The following is an 18,624-nucleotide window of genomic DNA, read 5'->3' as shown; positions in this document are numbered from 1 at the left end:
TTAATCTTTTTCCTCGAGCTATATTTAACATAGTATTAAAGTAGTGTTATGAGTGAAAGTGACATATTTAAAATTAATTAACTGTAACTAGTTATACCGCAAAAATACGTAATGTATATATTTAATGATTTTACAGCAGCAGCAAAATGTTTTAATTTCGGCGCAAACAAAATTTTTGTAATTTTAATTGCGTGAGAATATTGCTTTAAGCAATACGAATTATTAAACAGAAACACGATGGGAAATTTGCGGCTTTCTCACGCTACTTTTTCACACAATCAGTTTACAGAATACGTGCGCCTGATTACATTAAACGGCTCAAGCAGTCACGAAATTTTGCAATGTTGTTGCTTAAAATAGAAAACATAGGCTTTCTCATTACAAGTGCATTTTGCCTGCCAACGAAAACATCTACGATTGGGATCTGCCTCAGCATTTATAAAATAAATATCCAAGTATTAAAACCACCACGCCTTTACAATTTTAAGTCAAACATTACGGGCGTGGCAAGGTAGTCAATCTATATAAAATCAAACGGCTTCGCATAATAGAGTACTTGTTGTTCTAAGTCTGTGTAAGGTAATAAAAATGGATTTTATCCGTAACGTTTTGATTTTGTTGCCGCTGTTTGTCGCTGCTCAAAATGGAACAGTTTATGGTAAGTTTTAGATTAAATCGTATATTGTTGTAAATTTTATTTATATATATAAAAACCTATTCTCGATTAATTTAAAAGAGAAAAGAAATTATTAAAATTACGCGGTTAACTGAATAAAATTATTGCGGTTTACAAAAAAAACATTTTTATGGGTGTGTAGTATAAAATATAAATTATATTAAATTGTTTATTATTGCTTAATTACAACAGTTAATTACAGATGTATTACTGAAATAATATTCTTTAACCCTTTATAAACGATTTAATAAATATTTTAATAGCAGGTTGGGGTAAGATGGTACATGTTTTCATATTCTTTTATCGTCCCATTTGGTCGTAAACAAAGAATATTTATATATAATTACATAACCTTATAGCGCATATTCTAAAAGACCGTTGTTACTTGTTAAATACGATTAGGAAATATAGGATTTAGGTGCTAATGTATCCATCTTACTTCACATTTTTTGTAGAAAACATGTTTATACCCTGGCGTGGCGGGGCAACAAAAATTCTAACACGGCTGTTCTGTTTCATTTTTTATCAAGTAATTGACTGAAAAATATGTAAAATAAATTGACTACAAAAGTGTTGAAACGTTTAACAAATACTATAGTAGGGTGGGGGAAGATGTGACACACTTTTATTGTTTATTCAAATTCATTGTTTATTCAAAGAACATTAAAGAATTATAAAATTTTATCCTCACGACTCCAAAAGACTTGTTAAAATCAAATTTTGATTTTATGTGCTAAAGGTGTCCCATCTTCCCCCACCCTACTATATATTTCGTGCGATGTAAATAAAAATATTTTGTCGCTTAGATGGAGCGGTATATTGTACTGGATACGATACTGATGCAGCCAACTGTACGTGCCCAGCTTCTAGGTTCACATGTGCCTGCGAAAACGACACAAGTCCCGCTTGCCACGCGTCAGATAAATGTATCCCCCTTGAACACGTGTGTGACGGCTCTAATGACTGCCCTTTGGGAAACGACGAAGAAAATTGCGACTGTGACCCAAATGAAGTTAGATGCGGATGTATATTTGACCACGATACTTGTAACGGTGAAGGAAGATGCATTTATTTAAATGATGTATTGGACTCAATAGACGACTGTGAAGACGGAAGTGATGAGATTTGTAAAACTGGAATCACTATAAATTCGAATGGATGTGGTTATCGCTTCTCTCAGTGCAAAACTGAGTATCTTAGGGACCAGGCGTTAAAGTTTTTTAGGAGGCTAAATGTAACTGCAAACTGCTGGCCGTTGGATATCTGGAATGCGAAAAACTCGACTACTGAACGTCAGTGGAGATGCGTTTTCTCTGATCTAGTTCACACTCCTGATCACTGTTTGCCGGCGATTGCTCATTTTAATTCACTGTTAATGTGCGATAATGGTAAACTGGATAAACCTAGAGAAACATGCAACTATCATAGACATTGTCGTAATGATATTTTGGGAAATACATTGGGGTTTCGATGTAAGCCTAAAGCAAAGTATTCCTGCATCCGGGAAGACCTTTATGTCCCACAAAGTAACTTATACGATTCAGACATCAATTGCTCGGATAATTCCGATGAATGTTTCGTTGATGGTAAGTTGAAATGTTTCCAATGCTTGGATAAAAAACTGATAATCTCAACTAAACAAGTTTGTGACGGAATGATTGATTGCTATGACGTGTCTGATGAATGCTTGTGCGAGAACCAGACCGTTTGTGAAAATGTTCGTGACCATAAACACGAAATTTGCCCCAATGGTAAGCTATATTGCTCCGAAGAAATCGGTTGTTTGGATTTCATGAACTTTACTGCGGTTTATAATTCTTGTGTGCAAAACTACACCACGAATGCTTACAGGCGAAAATATAGGTTTGGACAAATACTGTGCCCCGGAACGAATTTCTACGGTTTTATGTGCGATGGGGTAATAGAGTGTCCAGGATTTGAGGACGAATGCAGCTGCGAAGAAAAATATTCCATTTGCGACGAACAGCAGTCGTGCTGGATCCAGAGGCCTAATTCCGTTTATAGTATCCGCTTTTGTGACGGTTTACCGTCACAGCCGTACATATACATGGACAGCTTTGCGGAAAAAGTCAACTTGGACGAAATCACAAACGAAACTCTGCCGGGAAACCTGTATGATTTTTTTAAAGACATAACGTCAAACCCAATGAATCAAAATATGACTCCGTGTGCGTTTGGCTACGACGAGGTCAACTGCTCGAGCCGCCATTACTGCAGGCAAGGAGAATCTGTTAGCATTGATTTGTCGCGTACATGTGACGGAGTTGTCGATTGTGAGGATTGGTCAGACGAGGAAATAACCTTGTGTGAATCTAAGAGGTTTTATTGCGTAAACAAAACCCCGCTTTCTGTCGATCGTCGTTTGGTTGAAGATGGTATCAAAGACTGTACAGATGGAAGTGACGAATGCCCAGTGAACAGCAACAAGTCAACCATTTTTTCGTCCCAGTTTGAAATGATTGCGAACCCCATTATAAGAGCAGCGTTCTGGGTCATGGGGTCAGCCGCAATTGTGGGGAATCTTTCAGTATTCTGCTACTCGATCAAACAATTAGTGACGACCAAATACAAAAATAGAGTTCAGATGTCGAACGATTGGTTTATTTTGAACTTATCAGCTGCGGATTTTTTGATGGGGATTTACTTGATTACAATCAGTATCAAAGGCGTTCATTTTTCTGGCATTTATTGCTATAATGACCTTGAATGGAGAACAAGTAAGCTGTGCAACACTCTTGGCGTCTTCGTAATCCTATCTACTCAAACGTCCTTGTTTGTAATGTGTATTATGACCACCTTTCGGTTAATGGGTGTTATATGCCCAATTAAGCTACGAAACGTAAAGTTTCGTTTTTCAGCCCTCTCAACGGCAATGGCCTGGATTACTGCAACGGTAATTGCTATTGTACCGGTGCTGGATTTATCGTCAGGGTATTTTGTAACTGGAGTTTGGTACCCAAACAATTTCCACAAGACCAGAGTTGTGAACAAATCAAATATGATCAAGCTTGCCGGTCGAATTGCTAACAGGACGCCTTCGAATTGGACGGATACAAGAAGAATTATAAGCGGAGCGTTCGAGGTTTACAAAATCCAAGGGGAAACTGGATACTTTAGCGACACAAGTGTTTGCATGCCAAGGTTATTCGCCAAAGTTTACGAGTATACATGGGAGTACTCCCTTTTCCTAATCTCCCTCAACTTTACAATGTTCATGTACATTTTGGTGAGCTATATTTTTATCTACAGGAAAGGAACGAAAATGAAGTCTAAAAGTAAGGACAACGCCCGTAGCATGCAAAGTCGAATTTCCAGACTTATTCTTACTGACTTCATATGCTGGGTGCCAATATGTGTCATGGCCTATATTAGTTTAGCTGGAATTGACATTAATAAGATCGTGTACGCTGTAAGTGCTGGTATCCTACTACCAGTAAACAGCGCACTCAACCCCATCATTTATTCAAAATTTGTAGAAGACAACATTAAGAAAGCTTTAAAGTTCGTGACTCGACCTTGCACTCGAAAAAAGGAAAACGAATAAAAAATTCTGTCCAATCCTGAGTGATACAACACCCTACACAATATAGTGGTTCACTATTCTTGTCAATAAAGAAACCTAATCAAACATTTAAATTAGTACTGTGTACTTTACATATTGTACCTTGACTCTGTTAATGATTAAAAATACGCATATATATATATATATATATATATATATATATATATATATATATATATATATATAATATATACATATATAATTTTGGGGCAAAATAGGACACCGTATGCACATATTGTCTTAATCGTGTTTTAAAAATTAACAAGCTATGAGATTCGTGAGCATACGACATTATAATTCATTGAATGTTCTTTGTTTACTACAAAATGGGACGAGAAAAAATAATGAAAACATGTCCTATCTTTCCCCATCCTACTATATAAAATTGTTTCTTTTCATTGCTTTCATATACCCTGTATTGTCGTTTGAAAGTCGAATTACCTGTTGTTTACCCGTCATTCTTTCGCAGACATGAACAATAAATACTGCAAAATAAATTGCTAATTTTCTATTAAGAACGTGTTACAGGCATAATGCTGTCTATGATTGAATAAAACTTATTTATATGTTCTCGCGTGGCAGGACAACAGTTATAATATAGGTGTTCCGTTTCATTTTTTCATTTTTTTATCAAGTAATTTCCTTAAGATTCTGCAAATAAATTACAAAAGTGTTGCAACTAGTAAACAAACAACAACAAAATATATATCTAGTTATGGTCACAAATTTCAACTAAAACTGTCATTTGCTTTGTTGTTGTTTTGTAGAACGGCAGCAACATCAGTTCAAATCACTTGAAGTCGCCTGGTATGTCATATTATCTTACTAAAGTGCGGTTCAGTAAATCACCAGGGCGACTGATGCAATCACAAGCATTAGTGCAAATTTCCAATGGCAGGGCACAAATTATATTGTACAGTACGGTATAAATAGATTTGATTTGGCCAGGTTGGGAAAACAGCTGTTTTTAGCAATTATTGTTATATATAATGAGTTAGGCTTCTTTTAGGCACTTTTTTAGGTTTTCTTCCATTTCTTGGAGATCATAACCAAAGGGGCCAATAGCACCGTCGTATTTTACGATCCCGTTCTGTAGAATGTACAATCTCTCTGGTATAGCTGCGTATTTTAAAGCTGTTTTATTCGCCATGTTATCAACCAGTATAGGGCAGCTCACTGCTGTTTGTTCAGCAAACAATTTGGCAGCACACACACGATCTTCCAGCGAACCGTGACTGTGTATTTGATATTTATTACCAGCGAAACTCCAGCCATCAGTCGGATGAGCTTCCGCAATATAAATGACAACAAAATCGACCTTTTCTTTAGAATATTTCCGCACTATCTTTTTGAAATGATCGATCTATAAAATATCATGTAGTAGGGTGGGAAAAGACGAGACACCTTCAGCACAATGTTTAAATATGCTGATTGTGTTTTAAACAATTAACAACGGTCTAAGGGAGTCAGGGGATGCAGGTTTAACATTGTTTAACTGTTTTTTTGCCACCAAATATAACGAGAAAATAGAGTGAAAAGTTGTCCCATCCTCCCCCGCCCTACTATATTCTTTTTATTAAAGTAAAGCTAGTCTTATCTCTCAAAAATTGTTGTAGATACTTTTTAAAAACATTGTCATCCTCTGCCACAAGAAAAGATTAAACCGTTTTGCAATGCTTCGTTACTCTGGCCTTTGTACATACATTTATAGTCCAAAAACTGAGCTTCGCTAAAAAATATCCTGTTGGGCACATTATCTATATACCTTACTGCACTAATAACTCGAATAGAACACTTTTTAATGGTCAAACTTTAAAGAAGGAATTCACCTTTTCCATGAACGGTGGTCACGAGCATGAACCAAAGTTAATCACGAGTGGCCTGTTGCCTTTCATGAAATCCATGATACGACATTCACGTGATGTATCTTCAAGGTCATGAACTCTTACATTGGGAGCTGGTTTGCCGGTAATTGCTTTGCGATCAGCGTTACGTATGACACCATTCGCGACATTAAACATCGCTTGCACCTATAATTTAGAAAAAAAAAATAAGATGAAAAAAATAATAAAAATTTGTTTGTTTTTTGTTACGTATGACACTATTCGCGACATTAAAAATCGTTTGAACGTTGCACCTATAACTTGGAAAAAAAATAAAATGAAAAAAATTAAAAACTTGTTTGTTTTTTTTAAATTAACAGTTCAAACCTAATTGTTACGAGACCTATTAGTCGTCATTTCAAATTTTCGAACACAACATCATAGAATTTACAAACATAAAATTAACTTCACAAGCACACCTGAAATATGTTTTTCTCGTTTATAAAATAAGCCAATATCGATTGGGGCCAAAAGTATAAGATTATAGAAGGTAGGGCAGGAATTCGCTGTATAATTGATAATGCACCAAGACGAGACAGCATTAAGAGTCCTCTGGAATACGCTACCAGAAAAATCCATGCTCTCTTCAACCAATTCATGACAATATAGCCTAAACCACGACAGATATCTTAACAACTAAATGCCGTTTCCATAACACTAAAAAGTGACACGGATTTACTTTTATACAATAGGGTGGAGAAAGATAGGACACCTTATCATTTTATTTCTCGTTAAATTTGGTAGTAAACAAAGAAAATTTAAGTAAATATAAAACCGCATTCTCACGGCTCTCATACGTTTAAAATCATCCTCACGGCTCTCATACGTTTAAACGCATCCTCACGGCTCTCATACGTTTAAAACACGATCAGAGTATTTGTATATTATGTGCTAAAAGTGTCCCATCTTCCCTCACACTACTATAAATAAAATATGCAACGACTGTTTTTGGCATATAGCAGTAACTGACACATGATATAGTACTGTGGAATAAAATGGAATATAGCCTACACCGTTAGTACCTAGCTCTAATACTTCTTTATCGTGTTTTTAATAATTAACAACGCTATTTTTAAGTCGCGGGGCTACGTTTACACTGTAACATTATTTGTTTACTACCAAATAGGTAGGATAATAAAATCCTATTTCCCCCGCCCTACTGTATGGTCATCTAAATATGTAGCCTAAGTACTATGCTAATGACCGTAACTTTCCCTGTAGCTTGCACCGAGCACCGAGCACCGTGCACGAACAAGTCTACTTTGTTTGCCAGGGTGATTTAGCAAAACTTGAAAGTGTTTGCGTTGTGGTAAAAATAAACTTGACAACTGGGTAAAACTAATATATAGTAGGGTGGGGGAAGACGCGACACCTTTAGCACATAATATTCAAATATTTAAAAAAATTAACAACGGTCCGTGGGAGTCGTGAAGATACGGTTTTATAATTCTTTGAATGTTCTTTGTTTACTACCAAATGAGACGAGAAAATTGAGTGAAAAGGTGTCTTATCTTACTAAATATAATTTTCTCGCCACCCTACTATACATATTGTCCCCCACTCTACTGTACATATGTTTTTTTAATTTTTCCAACATTGGCGCCCCAGTTGGGCCAACGAATCGACGTATTTTCACATTTGCTTATAAAAGTAACCAATGCCTGCTAATCACTGCGTGTTTTTTTGTTTTTTTTTTAGTTCCATGTTTGCTAACCTAACGTTCTATTAACAGACAGTTGGGCAAATTCATTTACCAGCACTAGAATTTAATTTATCCGCGCGTGGCGAAGCAATTTTCGTTAAGTGTCTTACCAAAGGACACATACACCCGCAATGGTAGGGCGAGGAGCTTTGATTAACGACAGCACAGCGCCGGACAAATTTGTGCCATATTTTTCTGTCAACTGATAATTTAGATAATCCATTAAATAGCTGTAAAGTGTCTTTACACACGGTCACAATGATAGCAGCGAGGCCTTGAATCCATAACCTGACAGATGTTTAATGGCGCCGGACTTCCAGAACAAGACACAATCACAAAAATCTCAAAACTGTTTTGTTTTATTCGCCCTAGCGGCTCAAGTCGATATGTATCAGTTCGGGATTATATAAGAAACTATGTGTGGTAAATATGCAGCACGGTAAATAAGCAACACGACTAACTATAGGCCGTGGTAACTTAACCAAACGTTGTAATAGCGCCAAGTATTTACATACTGTACACACAATATATTAATTAAAGGAAAACATGTGTGTTTGAAAGTGTAATATGACACACCGTTACTGCGCTCACTTTAAACGTAAAATTGACGTCCAGGAAGTTGAAAATTACACACCATTTAAATAATATAGATATACAATGTTTTTTTCTTTTCGAGTAAAACTCGTAGCTCTAAAAGTCAATACAGGGTAAAATCTTGTTGCCTTTACGTTACCTATATATGGATATTAAGCGCATAGTAGACGTAGTTTTGACACATTATCAATCTACTTTCACAACGCTGTAGATTTTAGTGACGAAATAGTAACATGCCGTGAATCCAATGGTTCCTGTAGAAACATAGTATTAGTCCAACAGATTGCATTATGATATGTTACTCATAAAAGTTAAAACTAAATAATAAAAACACTCTAAATTTGCTGGTAATGTTGAATACAATGCGTTCTGAACTAAAACTACACTGTTAAACTGACTTTTTTCTTTACTACTGACTGTATGAATAAATGTAACTTATTTATTCTCATATGGCAGGGCAGTGACAACACTGGTGTTTTGTTCCATACAATACTGCCTGTTTACTAGTTCCATATATCTGGCTATGCTTTATTGGATTTACCTATTTTTTCTAAATGTACGACTCACAATTTGGCCAACCCATAAGGTAAAACAAAATTCGTTACCTATAGGCTGGCATTATAGTTCTCTGACACACTGATTAAAATTAACCCTCACCCTCAATCTAAAACTACCAACACCAAAATAGTATTCACTCTCACCTGTGAAGAGGAAAATCATAATTGTCATGATGAGTGTGTAGCCAAAGTAGATAATGGCTGACGCAAATCCTTCAATGGCAAGCTTGCTAAAGTAGTAATGTATAGCGTAAATGAAAAAGTAGACAGCTGTGAAACCAGCTGTTAGAAACGATCGCCACCACCAGCGATAATCCTGTTAAAAAATAAGAAAATGTTAATAATTTTGCCAAAACGTAATTTGGTTTTGTTACTTGTTATTAAGGCCTTTTTAGGGTCACAGATTATTTGGGTTATTTAAATATAATTTGGTTAAGTTAGATTATAATGGCTTTTTAGGGTCAGTTTATTTGGATCTTTTCAATTTATGAGTCTGTGACACAACATATTAATTTTGTTTTAGGCTATAATCCTGTTTAAACACAAGACAAGGTTAATGTTTATAATAAAAACGTAACTTAGTTTAGGTTATTAATGGTTTTTAAGGTCACATTATATTTGGGTCATTTTAATCTATGATATTTAAAACATATTAAACTTTTGTTTTAGGTCATGATTTGGTTTTAGGTTACAGGTTCGTTATACCATAAATGTTTTGTTCCATACACCTCATGCCTGCTGACGAGTTACCACATATGTAACTAAGTTGGTAAATTTTTTTGAAGTGGATTTATATTATTTATTTTGCCAAAGCATTGGACCAGCAATAAATGTTTAAAAATAACAAAAAAAGAATCTTTATTTTAATTTAATAAAAAAAACTGACTTCAGCTGCTAAATGGAAATAGCACAGAAGGATTGTTGTCTCACTGCATGTGATAACCAGGATGGTAACGACAAGGAACAAGAAGCCAAACATGTAGTAAAGCTGGTGGGACCTGTGTTGGGGAAATATAAGGTTTAAAGTTAACCACTAGGTTGGAACAATTATAGTAGGTGGGGGATGGGACACCTTTAGTACATAATGTCCAAATATCCTGATTGTGTTTTAAACAATTGACAACATCTCCCAAGATTTCATTAAAATTATAAAAAAATATAACGCTGTTTTTAAAAAATATGACACAAAAATATGACACTTATAAAAGTATAAAAACCAAGTATTTTTCATTAACTGACTGCCCACCATTAGCTCATGCATTATAATGCAACCCACTTACCAGATTGAGTTAAGAATAAAGAAGAGCTGAATGAAGATGCATCCGAATGGCAACACTCCACCCATAACAATACATGTCAGTGGTTTGGTGTAAATAACTTGATCAGGAATTTGTCGAGGGATTTGGTTTGTACGGACTGGATGTTCCAATGGCTGGAGATAAAGTTAAATTATAATATCATATTTTGTTAATTATTTTGGTCATAAATGTTTTTTCTACTATTTGGCCAAAATAGCCCAATTTGTTTGTTTTTTTTACTTAAATTATAAAATCAGGGTTTATTAAGTTTTTGGTCATGTAGTTTTTTGTAATATTTGGCAGTAAGCCCAAAGTAGTATTTTGGCCGTAACTGTTTTTTTTTCTTAATTGCCAAAACAGACCAATTTTAGTGTTTTTCCTTAAATTATAAAAATTAGGGTATTTCAAACTTTTAGCCATAAATGTTGTTATTATAAGCATTTAAGGTTAGTATCAAAATACAACAAACGACAGTGCATCATCTAGTCTGTAAACCTCAGCACTACACAGTAAAACACTATGATAAGAATTACCATGTACTTGGGAACAATTGACCACAGTTGTAATGGCATGAGCACTAGATGCCAATTATTACCATTGTACTAAGCTAATGCAATTAAAATGAAATAATAAACTTACTACTAAAAGGTATATATTAAGATAATGGATAATTAAGTGTCTAATATAATTACCATGTTAGCGGTATAGTTTTAGTACACAAAAGTTTTATTTTAGAAGTATAATAACATATCTTGTATTTTAGAAACTTGTTGTGGATATTTAGAACTCACAGTGTGTGTTTGTTTATAAATTATTAAACTAGTTATTACATTACAGGTTATTTAATTATCTACTGCCTATATCTGTGTAACATAACATGACTTGCATGAATTGTACCTGGTACATAAGTCAGAATTCAGCCAACCACTTTTTTGTAAAGAAAAAATAAAACGTGAGAACTTCGTCAGTCTGCCAATCACTTTATTGCAAAGATCAAACAAATATCAACTTACACGACGTTTATATCCAAAGTATGCTCCAATGAAAGTAAGAGGGACCGAGATTCCAAACCAGAGAGCAAGAATGGCGACAAGGGTGGAAAATGGGATCGCAGCAGAGCTTCCTTCTCCCCACAGGATTAGGTTCATCAGGAAAAAAACAACGAAAATAATCCTGAAGATAATTTGAGTTTGAGCGGAATTTAGGAGATAATTTTATAAGTGATTGTTTTTTTTAAATAAATGAGATAATTCTGGCCTGGATTTCAGACCCCAGAGGGTGTCATGCTGCAGGACCTTAGTTATGTACAATAAAACAGAATATTGAAAAAATGTTTAAAGTTTGCTTCTTTTTTTTAATTTAATTTTAATGGGAATATTGACTTGCTTTATGATTTTTTACAATCTTTATTATAGGAGGATAAAGTGTGGGCCAAATGCTCATTCTACGATCTACATTAATTTATGCATTGCAGCCAAAAGTTCATTCATTGTTATTGGGCATTGAAATGATCAATGGTTTATAGTTTTTGTCATATTCTTAATCAGTGTCAATACAAACATGTCATTCCATATGTAAGATCATGTTTGTAACAAAAGTGACAAGAAAATCAGTTTTTAATGCACATATTCAGTGCAACTAGAGTAAAAATACTAGTAGAATTAAAACTACATACCCAGAAATTAGGAAAGAAGTCATCATCACATTAGTCTTCCACTTTTCCCCACCAAGTGCTGGAATAAGGAGGTAAAACACAATTACTTACAATCAGTTGATAGCGTTTCAGTTTAGAGTAGGTAATATTTAGTTAGAAGCACTAATTACTTTTTATTTATTATATTATTAGTTTTTATTATAGGCATAACACGCACATTTAAAGTACCCTACATTTTCCACATTATTCAACAAGGTTTCCTATGTTTGCTGACTATAAGTGTAACTACATATTAGCAATGTCACGCTCCTTATAAACCTAATTACTGGCTAGGCGTCTGGTTATTAAAACAACAAAAAAATCCAAAATTTTAACAATTATGCACCAATTTATATTTGTTGGCAACAGTAATTGCATCTTTCGCATTTACTTACTTTTGTAAAGTCTTGCTGACACATAGCCAGCCACAGTACCAAGACACACAAACACAATAACTGTAGTTGTTCCGAGAGCCCCACGGTTCGCTGGTGACAAAAATCCAAGGCAAGCAAAGACAAGAGTTATAAAGGCCATCGAAATTACCTGCCAATTTTAGGATTTAAAAATAAAAAAAGGTACTGGAACTAAGGTATAAGGAATGCACCTACAAGTTAATAGCTGTATTTTTTATATTGTAGAGAAAATTTATAAGCAACAGCAAAAGTAATCTTTAATAAGTGAGATGCTAAATCAAGGGGAAATTAAGCTACCCACTTGGTACTACACTAACTTTAATACAAAAAAGTTGACACTGCTCCATCTGTGGCCAAGAATATGAAACATGCTTGGGCATATGTCTAGCATATGTAAGTGCCAGACGGAAGCATCTATTCTTGAATGAACTGTCAAGGGAAGATCTCCCATCTATTACTAAGAAAGCCCTTGTTGCATGACAAGGAAGCAACATGCTTCAACCCATGATAAGGACCATGCGGTAGTACCATGTGTGTTATATCAATGGAAATGGGGTACGGGCCAAATCTGGCCAAGTCTTATGTCACGCTCTAGGACCTCACCCACATATAATATGCCAGAACTTTTACGCAAGAAAAATGTTGTTATCATACCTGAGTTCCAACACCATTAAACACAGACAACAACATTGCTTTGGAAGGAGGTCTAAACACATCTCCATGAACCAACTTCCATCCAAACTCCTCTTGTGCGTCTTCCTGCAATTTATATAAAAACCAGCGTAAAATAATGTCATTATAAAAATACTGTTATGTTTTATAAACCTTGTGGGGCATGCCCACTATGGTATAATATTTCTTAATGATAACCCTTGGTACAATAAGTCTTAGGATAACAGATAACCAGAAAATTGCTACCAATGTCATTATAACAATATTGTGTTGTTTCATAAACCTTATGAGTCGCACCTGACAGGCTGATACAATATTTCTAAATAACATGTTCAAAAAAAATTTTTTTTAAAGATTATTTTAAATTAATTGAACTTACCACCGACTCCATGTCATTATAACGAGCAATATCTTTATGCAAGCTTCTAATGGTGACCATGGCAACCATGCCTGAGAGGAAGAGGACAATGACGAGTGAGTTCATGATAGAGAACCATTGGATATTGGTATGAGCCATTGAATCAAGGATGTAGTCCCATCGCGATGCCCAAAGAGTTTGTTCATCAGCCTGATAACAAAAATATTCCAAATTTAAAATATAAAAGATTGTAAATAAATAAAAAATTTAGATTTTATAAAAACAACTTCAGTCTTAGACTTTCCCCCAAAAAATGAGAAAAAAAAACGGTCTTAAATTCGAAAAAATGCCCAAAAATACATATATAAACATAGTTTTGCTTAAATATCTATTTACAACTAATTTTCAAAGGCGATGTTTACAATCACCATTTAGAAAAAAAACTCTATGACCTATGAAGTCACCTCGAATTGGATGCTGTATGTGTAAGGGATGTCGTATTTTCCAGTAAGTTTCCCATCTTTGGGTGGATGGGGGATTACTAGTGGGTTCGCTTCTAAGTTACAATCATCAGTTGCAATGCTGAAAGAAATTGAATGAATGAATTAATATTAATGTAAATTATTTAGCCTTAGATGGAGGGGCAACATCTTTTATTATATTACCAGGTATATGTAACATATTTATTCTAGCGTGGCTCAGGCATGGCAGTCGTTATAACATGGTTTTTGTTTCATACACATTGTTCCTGCTAAACGAGTTACCACGTATGTAGCAGATTTATACTCGCATGGCGGGGCAACTCAGTCGTTATAACACGGTTTCTGTTTCATACACCTTGTGGCCCCTTATAGGTTAGCATAAATGTAACTGTGTGAAAAATTGTTGGTGATTACTGTTTGGGAGGATATTTTAGAATGTACAGCTAAAAATTTATACAACTCTTTAGGGTCACTAGGTCGGAGAAACTAGCATTAAGTGTTACAAAAGACACATATGCCAACAATGGTAGCAGCACCGAGCCTCTAACTCAAATAATGTGGGCTAGAGACAGGCTCACAATGCTGCAGCTGGACAGTGTCTATTCTATCAAGAAAGAAATTATGTTCGCTTTTAACAAAGCAAGCAAAAATTATAAATTTCCCAAGCAAATCCACAGCATCTTTACCTCATTGGTTCAAGAACGGCTTTAACAAGTCGAGCACCTTCTCCTTCTACAGCACCTTTGTTATAGTAGATCGTGATCGCTACATGGTTGAACACAATGTACGAGTTCTTGTGGACCTTGTATCCTTCCTATAATAATAAACAGAACTGTCATTCATATCAACTTATGTTGAAATACTGTTTAAAAATGCCAAAATTTAAACCTATTTAATTTTTTTTTTAAATTCAAGTGTTATACAAAGCAATGATTAACACATTACTGTATCAGTATACCATAAAGGTACAGTTAATATTGTTTCTATTCTGTAAAGGTAAGATGCTGTGGTTTTCAAATATTGCATAGCATATTCAGTTAAGTATATTTATAGGTACATAACATACGTCATATAGTATAAAGGTCTTCCAAACAAAAAACACCAGAACATGTTAATGTTACAACATGTCTGGCAACTACCATACTTATAGTTACTGTTTCTGTTAAGTTACACAAAATAAAATTGTCCACTCACTTCAATGACACATGCATCTTTGGGATTGCCTTCTTCATCAACATAACAACCAATAGGGAATCCGGTGCTGCAGAAATTATCATTGGTGCTGGTCATGTAGCACCATGCGATAGGCATGTTGTCAACAATCCTGAAAAAAAAATAACATTAGGTTTTTTTTAAATATATATATATATATATATATATTATATAAAATTAAACACAATTTTTTTTAAATATCAAACTATATATATAAATATATATATATAGTAAGACGGGGGAAAATGGGACAACTTTTTATTCCATTTTCTCGTCCAAATTGGTATTTAACAAAGAGCATTCAAAGAATTATTAAACCGTATCCTCAGGACTCCCATATACGGTTGTTAAATGTTTAAAACACGATCAGGAATCAGGATACTTGGATATTGTGTACTAAAGGTGTCCCATCTTCCCCCACCCTAAAACAAACTACTAATTAATAAGACAGTGCATAGCCTATAACGTAAACCATTAGAAAAGTAATGCATATACAATATACATTCAATCATAAATACACACTTTTGAAAAAGCTATGCTTATTTAAAGAAAAACAATACAAATGCGGTTTTACATTACGTAAATAAAAGACAACATTGAAGGAAACTTTATTATACCATTTGTTCTCATAACTAAACAGCATGCCATATTGCAGGAACTTTAATTTCTCACTTTCTTCCTTCTTAGAAGTATCATAAGACTTTGTGCAAGCCTTTTTACATTTCTCAGATTTATTGAAGGTGAACTGAAAGAAGAAAAACAGCCAAGTAAGACTTTCTGAGCCAAATCATATTGTTTTCTAGACCAGAACTCAATGTTTTTGAATCAATACCACTAGTTTTGAGTCAAAATTTAACCGCAGCAAAACTTACACATTTTATTTTTCTCATTTAAAAAGATTGTTTGGCCCACGTTATTTTTATTATTCAGTACTTTAGTAGACTATTTAACAGACATTAAAAACTGATTAAAACAGCCTTTAACAAAACATAAATAATGAGAATAATTTACTGAATAAGGAGAAGGTCTGATTCTTTCCCCAAACAAAACTTGTCCCAGGTTTTCTGATGGAGAAGAGGAAGAGTCAGCTGGTTCACAGAAATCAAATGCTGAGTATTCGTACGGGATTATCGACTCTGCTGAGACCAAACGATTGACATACACCGGGATCTTGGACTGTCAACAAAAATATTGTTTGGAACATGGGAGTAATATTGAGAATTCTTATGAAAACTTGGGTGGCGAGGTATAAGTTACATGACGTAACTTATATTTTATTTTTACATTTATTAAATTTATCAAACTTCAGTTTCATGAATTGCTAGAATTTAATACACCAGGCAATGTTCTTTTTTATGTTTGATACATAGTGTCATTTTAGTTTGTGTATTTATGATACATTTTCAAACAATAAAATTATCCGTTATTGTCTGAAACATATTTACAGTATATCTATATATCTATATGTAATTGCCAGTAATTTTCCATTTTTTCAAGATACATAGATACAAAAATTGGCAAAAAGGTATCGTAAATTTAAGTTGTATAATATTGGGTATAGCGCACTAGTACACACATAGATCATTGTAATAATATTCAATATTCTGCTTGTTTACACAACCTAATATTCATAGGTGGTTGGTGTATTTAGTTATACTGTTCTAACCACACAAGGGAAATAGATGATTGACACCGATACATAAATAGACAATTGGATGAAACAATGAGTATCGTGCAATGCAACAGGATATATATAATCTCTGTCACACATTAAAACTTCGACACAAAGGTGGATGGTTGCATGGTTCAAACAAGAATTTTAAAATGTTAGTTTTTTGTTAGAAATTTTATTACTCATTTGAAATATATATATAAAACAAATGACATTTGAACAACATCTAACCGTATGGTTTTTAGGCCATACTTATTTAAGCCTCAATATCTTTAAAAGTATATACAGTGCTTCAACATAAATTTCAGTGTTATTTCCCAAACTTTAAAAATGTAATACACAAATTCAATAAATTAAAATGGGGCACAATTAACCAAATGAGAATACCATTTATATATTATACATGTTTGATGTTGTATAATATAGTAAATTGTATAAAATAAAAACAAAGATTGGGTAACAAAAGTTTAGTATCAAAATAAACAGCCATATTAAATGATTTATCTTGATAAATTAACTATACAACGCTACTTAAAATAACCTAGCATTAAATTATCCTAAAACACTATGTATAAAGGCTGTATAAGATTAGATATTAGCAAACTAAGATTAGATATTAGCAATCCGGCGCTGTGGCGTAGTGGTTAGCGCGCCTGCCTGTAACCATTAGGTAATGGGTTCGAGGCTGGTCGCTGCTACCATTGTGGGCGTATGTGTCCTTGGGCAAGACACTTAACGACAATTGCTCCAACCCAGTGGTCACTAATGGGTTGTCCAAATTATCAGCCATACATAAAAAAATGAAAAAATCCAAAAAAAATAATCACCCACAAAGTAACATACATGGAGACTCGTAAGCTGGCACGAGGTGTTAAACCCGTGTGATAACGACTGTCGTTTTCCGGCCACGCGAGGATAAAGTAAGTTACATTCAACATACATTCAACTAGGCTTATACAAACCTTGCAATTTTCTTTATCTTTCTCACAGTAGCTTACAGGAGCCAACCCAGGCAAATAAAATCCAAATGTAATGGAAGCAAAGTTAAGAAGAAAACTCGCTTGTATAACAGACAACTGCATTATTTTTTTTAAACAATGCAAAATGGAAATAACTACTTGGGCAATACCTTAAAATATGAAATACAAACAAAATAATTAATTATATGTATGAAATAATAACGATTTTGGTAAAATAAATAGAATTATAAACTATGGATCATTAATTAATTACGACTACCTGTGTGTTAATTTCATTACCACTACGGCACTACCTACTACCTGTTTCAAAATATTATTTTATGAACATATTTATTCTAACTATGTCTCATATTCAAAAATTTGTGAATAATATTAAGGCAATCATAAACCCTACGACCTACAGTAAGGGGTTGTTTTACTAAAAACACACGGTATCACCCATTTTTGCTGAATTACATTTTACGAAAAAAAATACTTAAACTTTTACTGGCACACTAGGCAAACAATGGTTACTACACTAAGCAATGATAATATCTAAAAAATATCAACGTATTTTATATTTAAATCGCGTACTTGCGAGCGCACACTTTGTACTAAAAATTCGAGAACACCTGTAGCCTTGCAACGTCACAATACAAAACGTAACGCTCCATCTCAAATGCATGGTAAGATCGGATGAGCGCAAGCACCTGTTTCCGTCAGGGTTTTATATTTAAGAAGTAGGACATGATTAAAAGCAAAACCATAAAGTTACTGTATGTAAAGCACATTACTTTTAAATGTTAGACAAATCTGATGCCATATTTTTTAATAGAAATTCCTGATATAAACCCGCTTATATACGGATTG

General features: G+C 34.1%; 3 protein-coding genes across 3 annotated transcripts; 1 reads left to right on the top strand and 2 right to left on the bottom strand.

The window, feature by feature from the left end:
- The first annotated feature begins 494 nt into the window (after positions 1-494).
- LOC149743413 (uncharacterized) lies at positions 495-4,393 on the top strand. Its single transcript, XM_089873743.1, has 2 exons — positions 495-658; positions 1,483-4,393. The coding sequence occupies exons 1-2, from the start codon at positions 589-591 to the stop codon at positions 4,239-4,241; spliced, it is 2,829 nt and encodes a 942-aa protein (XP_089729869.1). The 5' UTR covers positions 495-588; the 3' UTR covers positions 4,242-4,393.
- A 495-nt stretch (positions 4,394-4,888) lies between these two features.
- LOC149743412 (type I iodothyronine deiodinase-like) lies at positions 4,889-6,811 on the bottom strand. The gene is made up of 3 exons (XM_089874272.1): positions 6,562-6,811; positions 6,089-6,289; positions 4,889-5,622 (listed from the first exon to the last, which is right to left on the bottom strand). The coding sequence occupies exons 1-3, from the start codon at positions 6,739-6,741 to the stop codon at positions 5,254-5,256; spliced, it is 750 nt and encodes a 249-aa protein (XP_089730398.1). The 5' UTR covers positions 6,742-6,811; the 3' UTR covers positions 4,889-5,253.
- Positions 6,812-8,185: 1,374 nt separating this feature from the next.
- LOC149743411 (transmembrane 9 superfamily member 2-like) lies at positions 8,186-17,947 on the bottom strand. Its single transcript, XM_089885682.1, has 15 exons — positions 17,758-17,947; positions 16,135-16,299; positions 15,741-15,868; positions 15,106-15,235; positions 14,598-14,725; positions 13,894-14,011; positions 13,451-13,639; positions 13,054-13,158; positions 12,382-12,529; positions 11,969-12,026; positions 11,307-11,466; positions 10,276-10,427; positions 9,882-9,993; positions 9,140-9,311; positions 8,186-8,692 (listed from the first exon to the last, which is right to left on the bottom strand). Exons 1-15 carry the CDS (start codon positions 17,875-17,877, stop codon positions 8,625-8,627), a joined length of 1,953 nt encoding a protein of 650 aa, XP_089741808.1. The 5' UTR covers positions 17,878-17,947; the 3' UTR covers positions 8,186-8,624.
- Positions 17,948-18,624: the final 677 nt, after the last annotated feature.

The sequence above is a fragment of the Ciona robusta genome, chromosome 1 (genome assembly GCF_009617815.1).
Source record: "Ciona robusta chromosome 1, ASM961781v2".
In the NCBI taxonomy this organism is placed as follows: domain Eukaryota; kingdom Metazoa; phylum Chordata; class Ascidiacea; order Phlebobranchia; family Cionidae; genus Ciona; species Ciona robusta.
The sequence above is the reverse complement of the archived record's forward strand: the minus strand, read 5'-3'. Positions and strand labels throughout refer to the sequence as shown.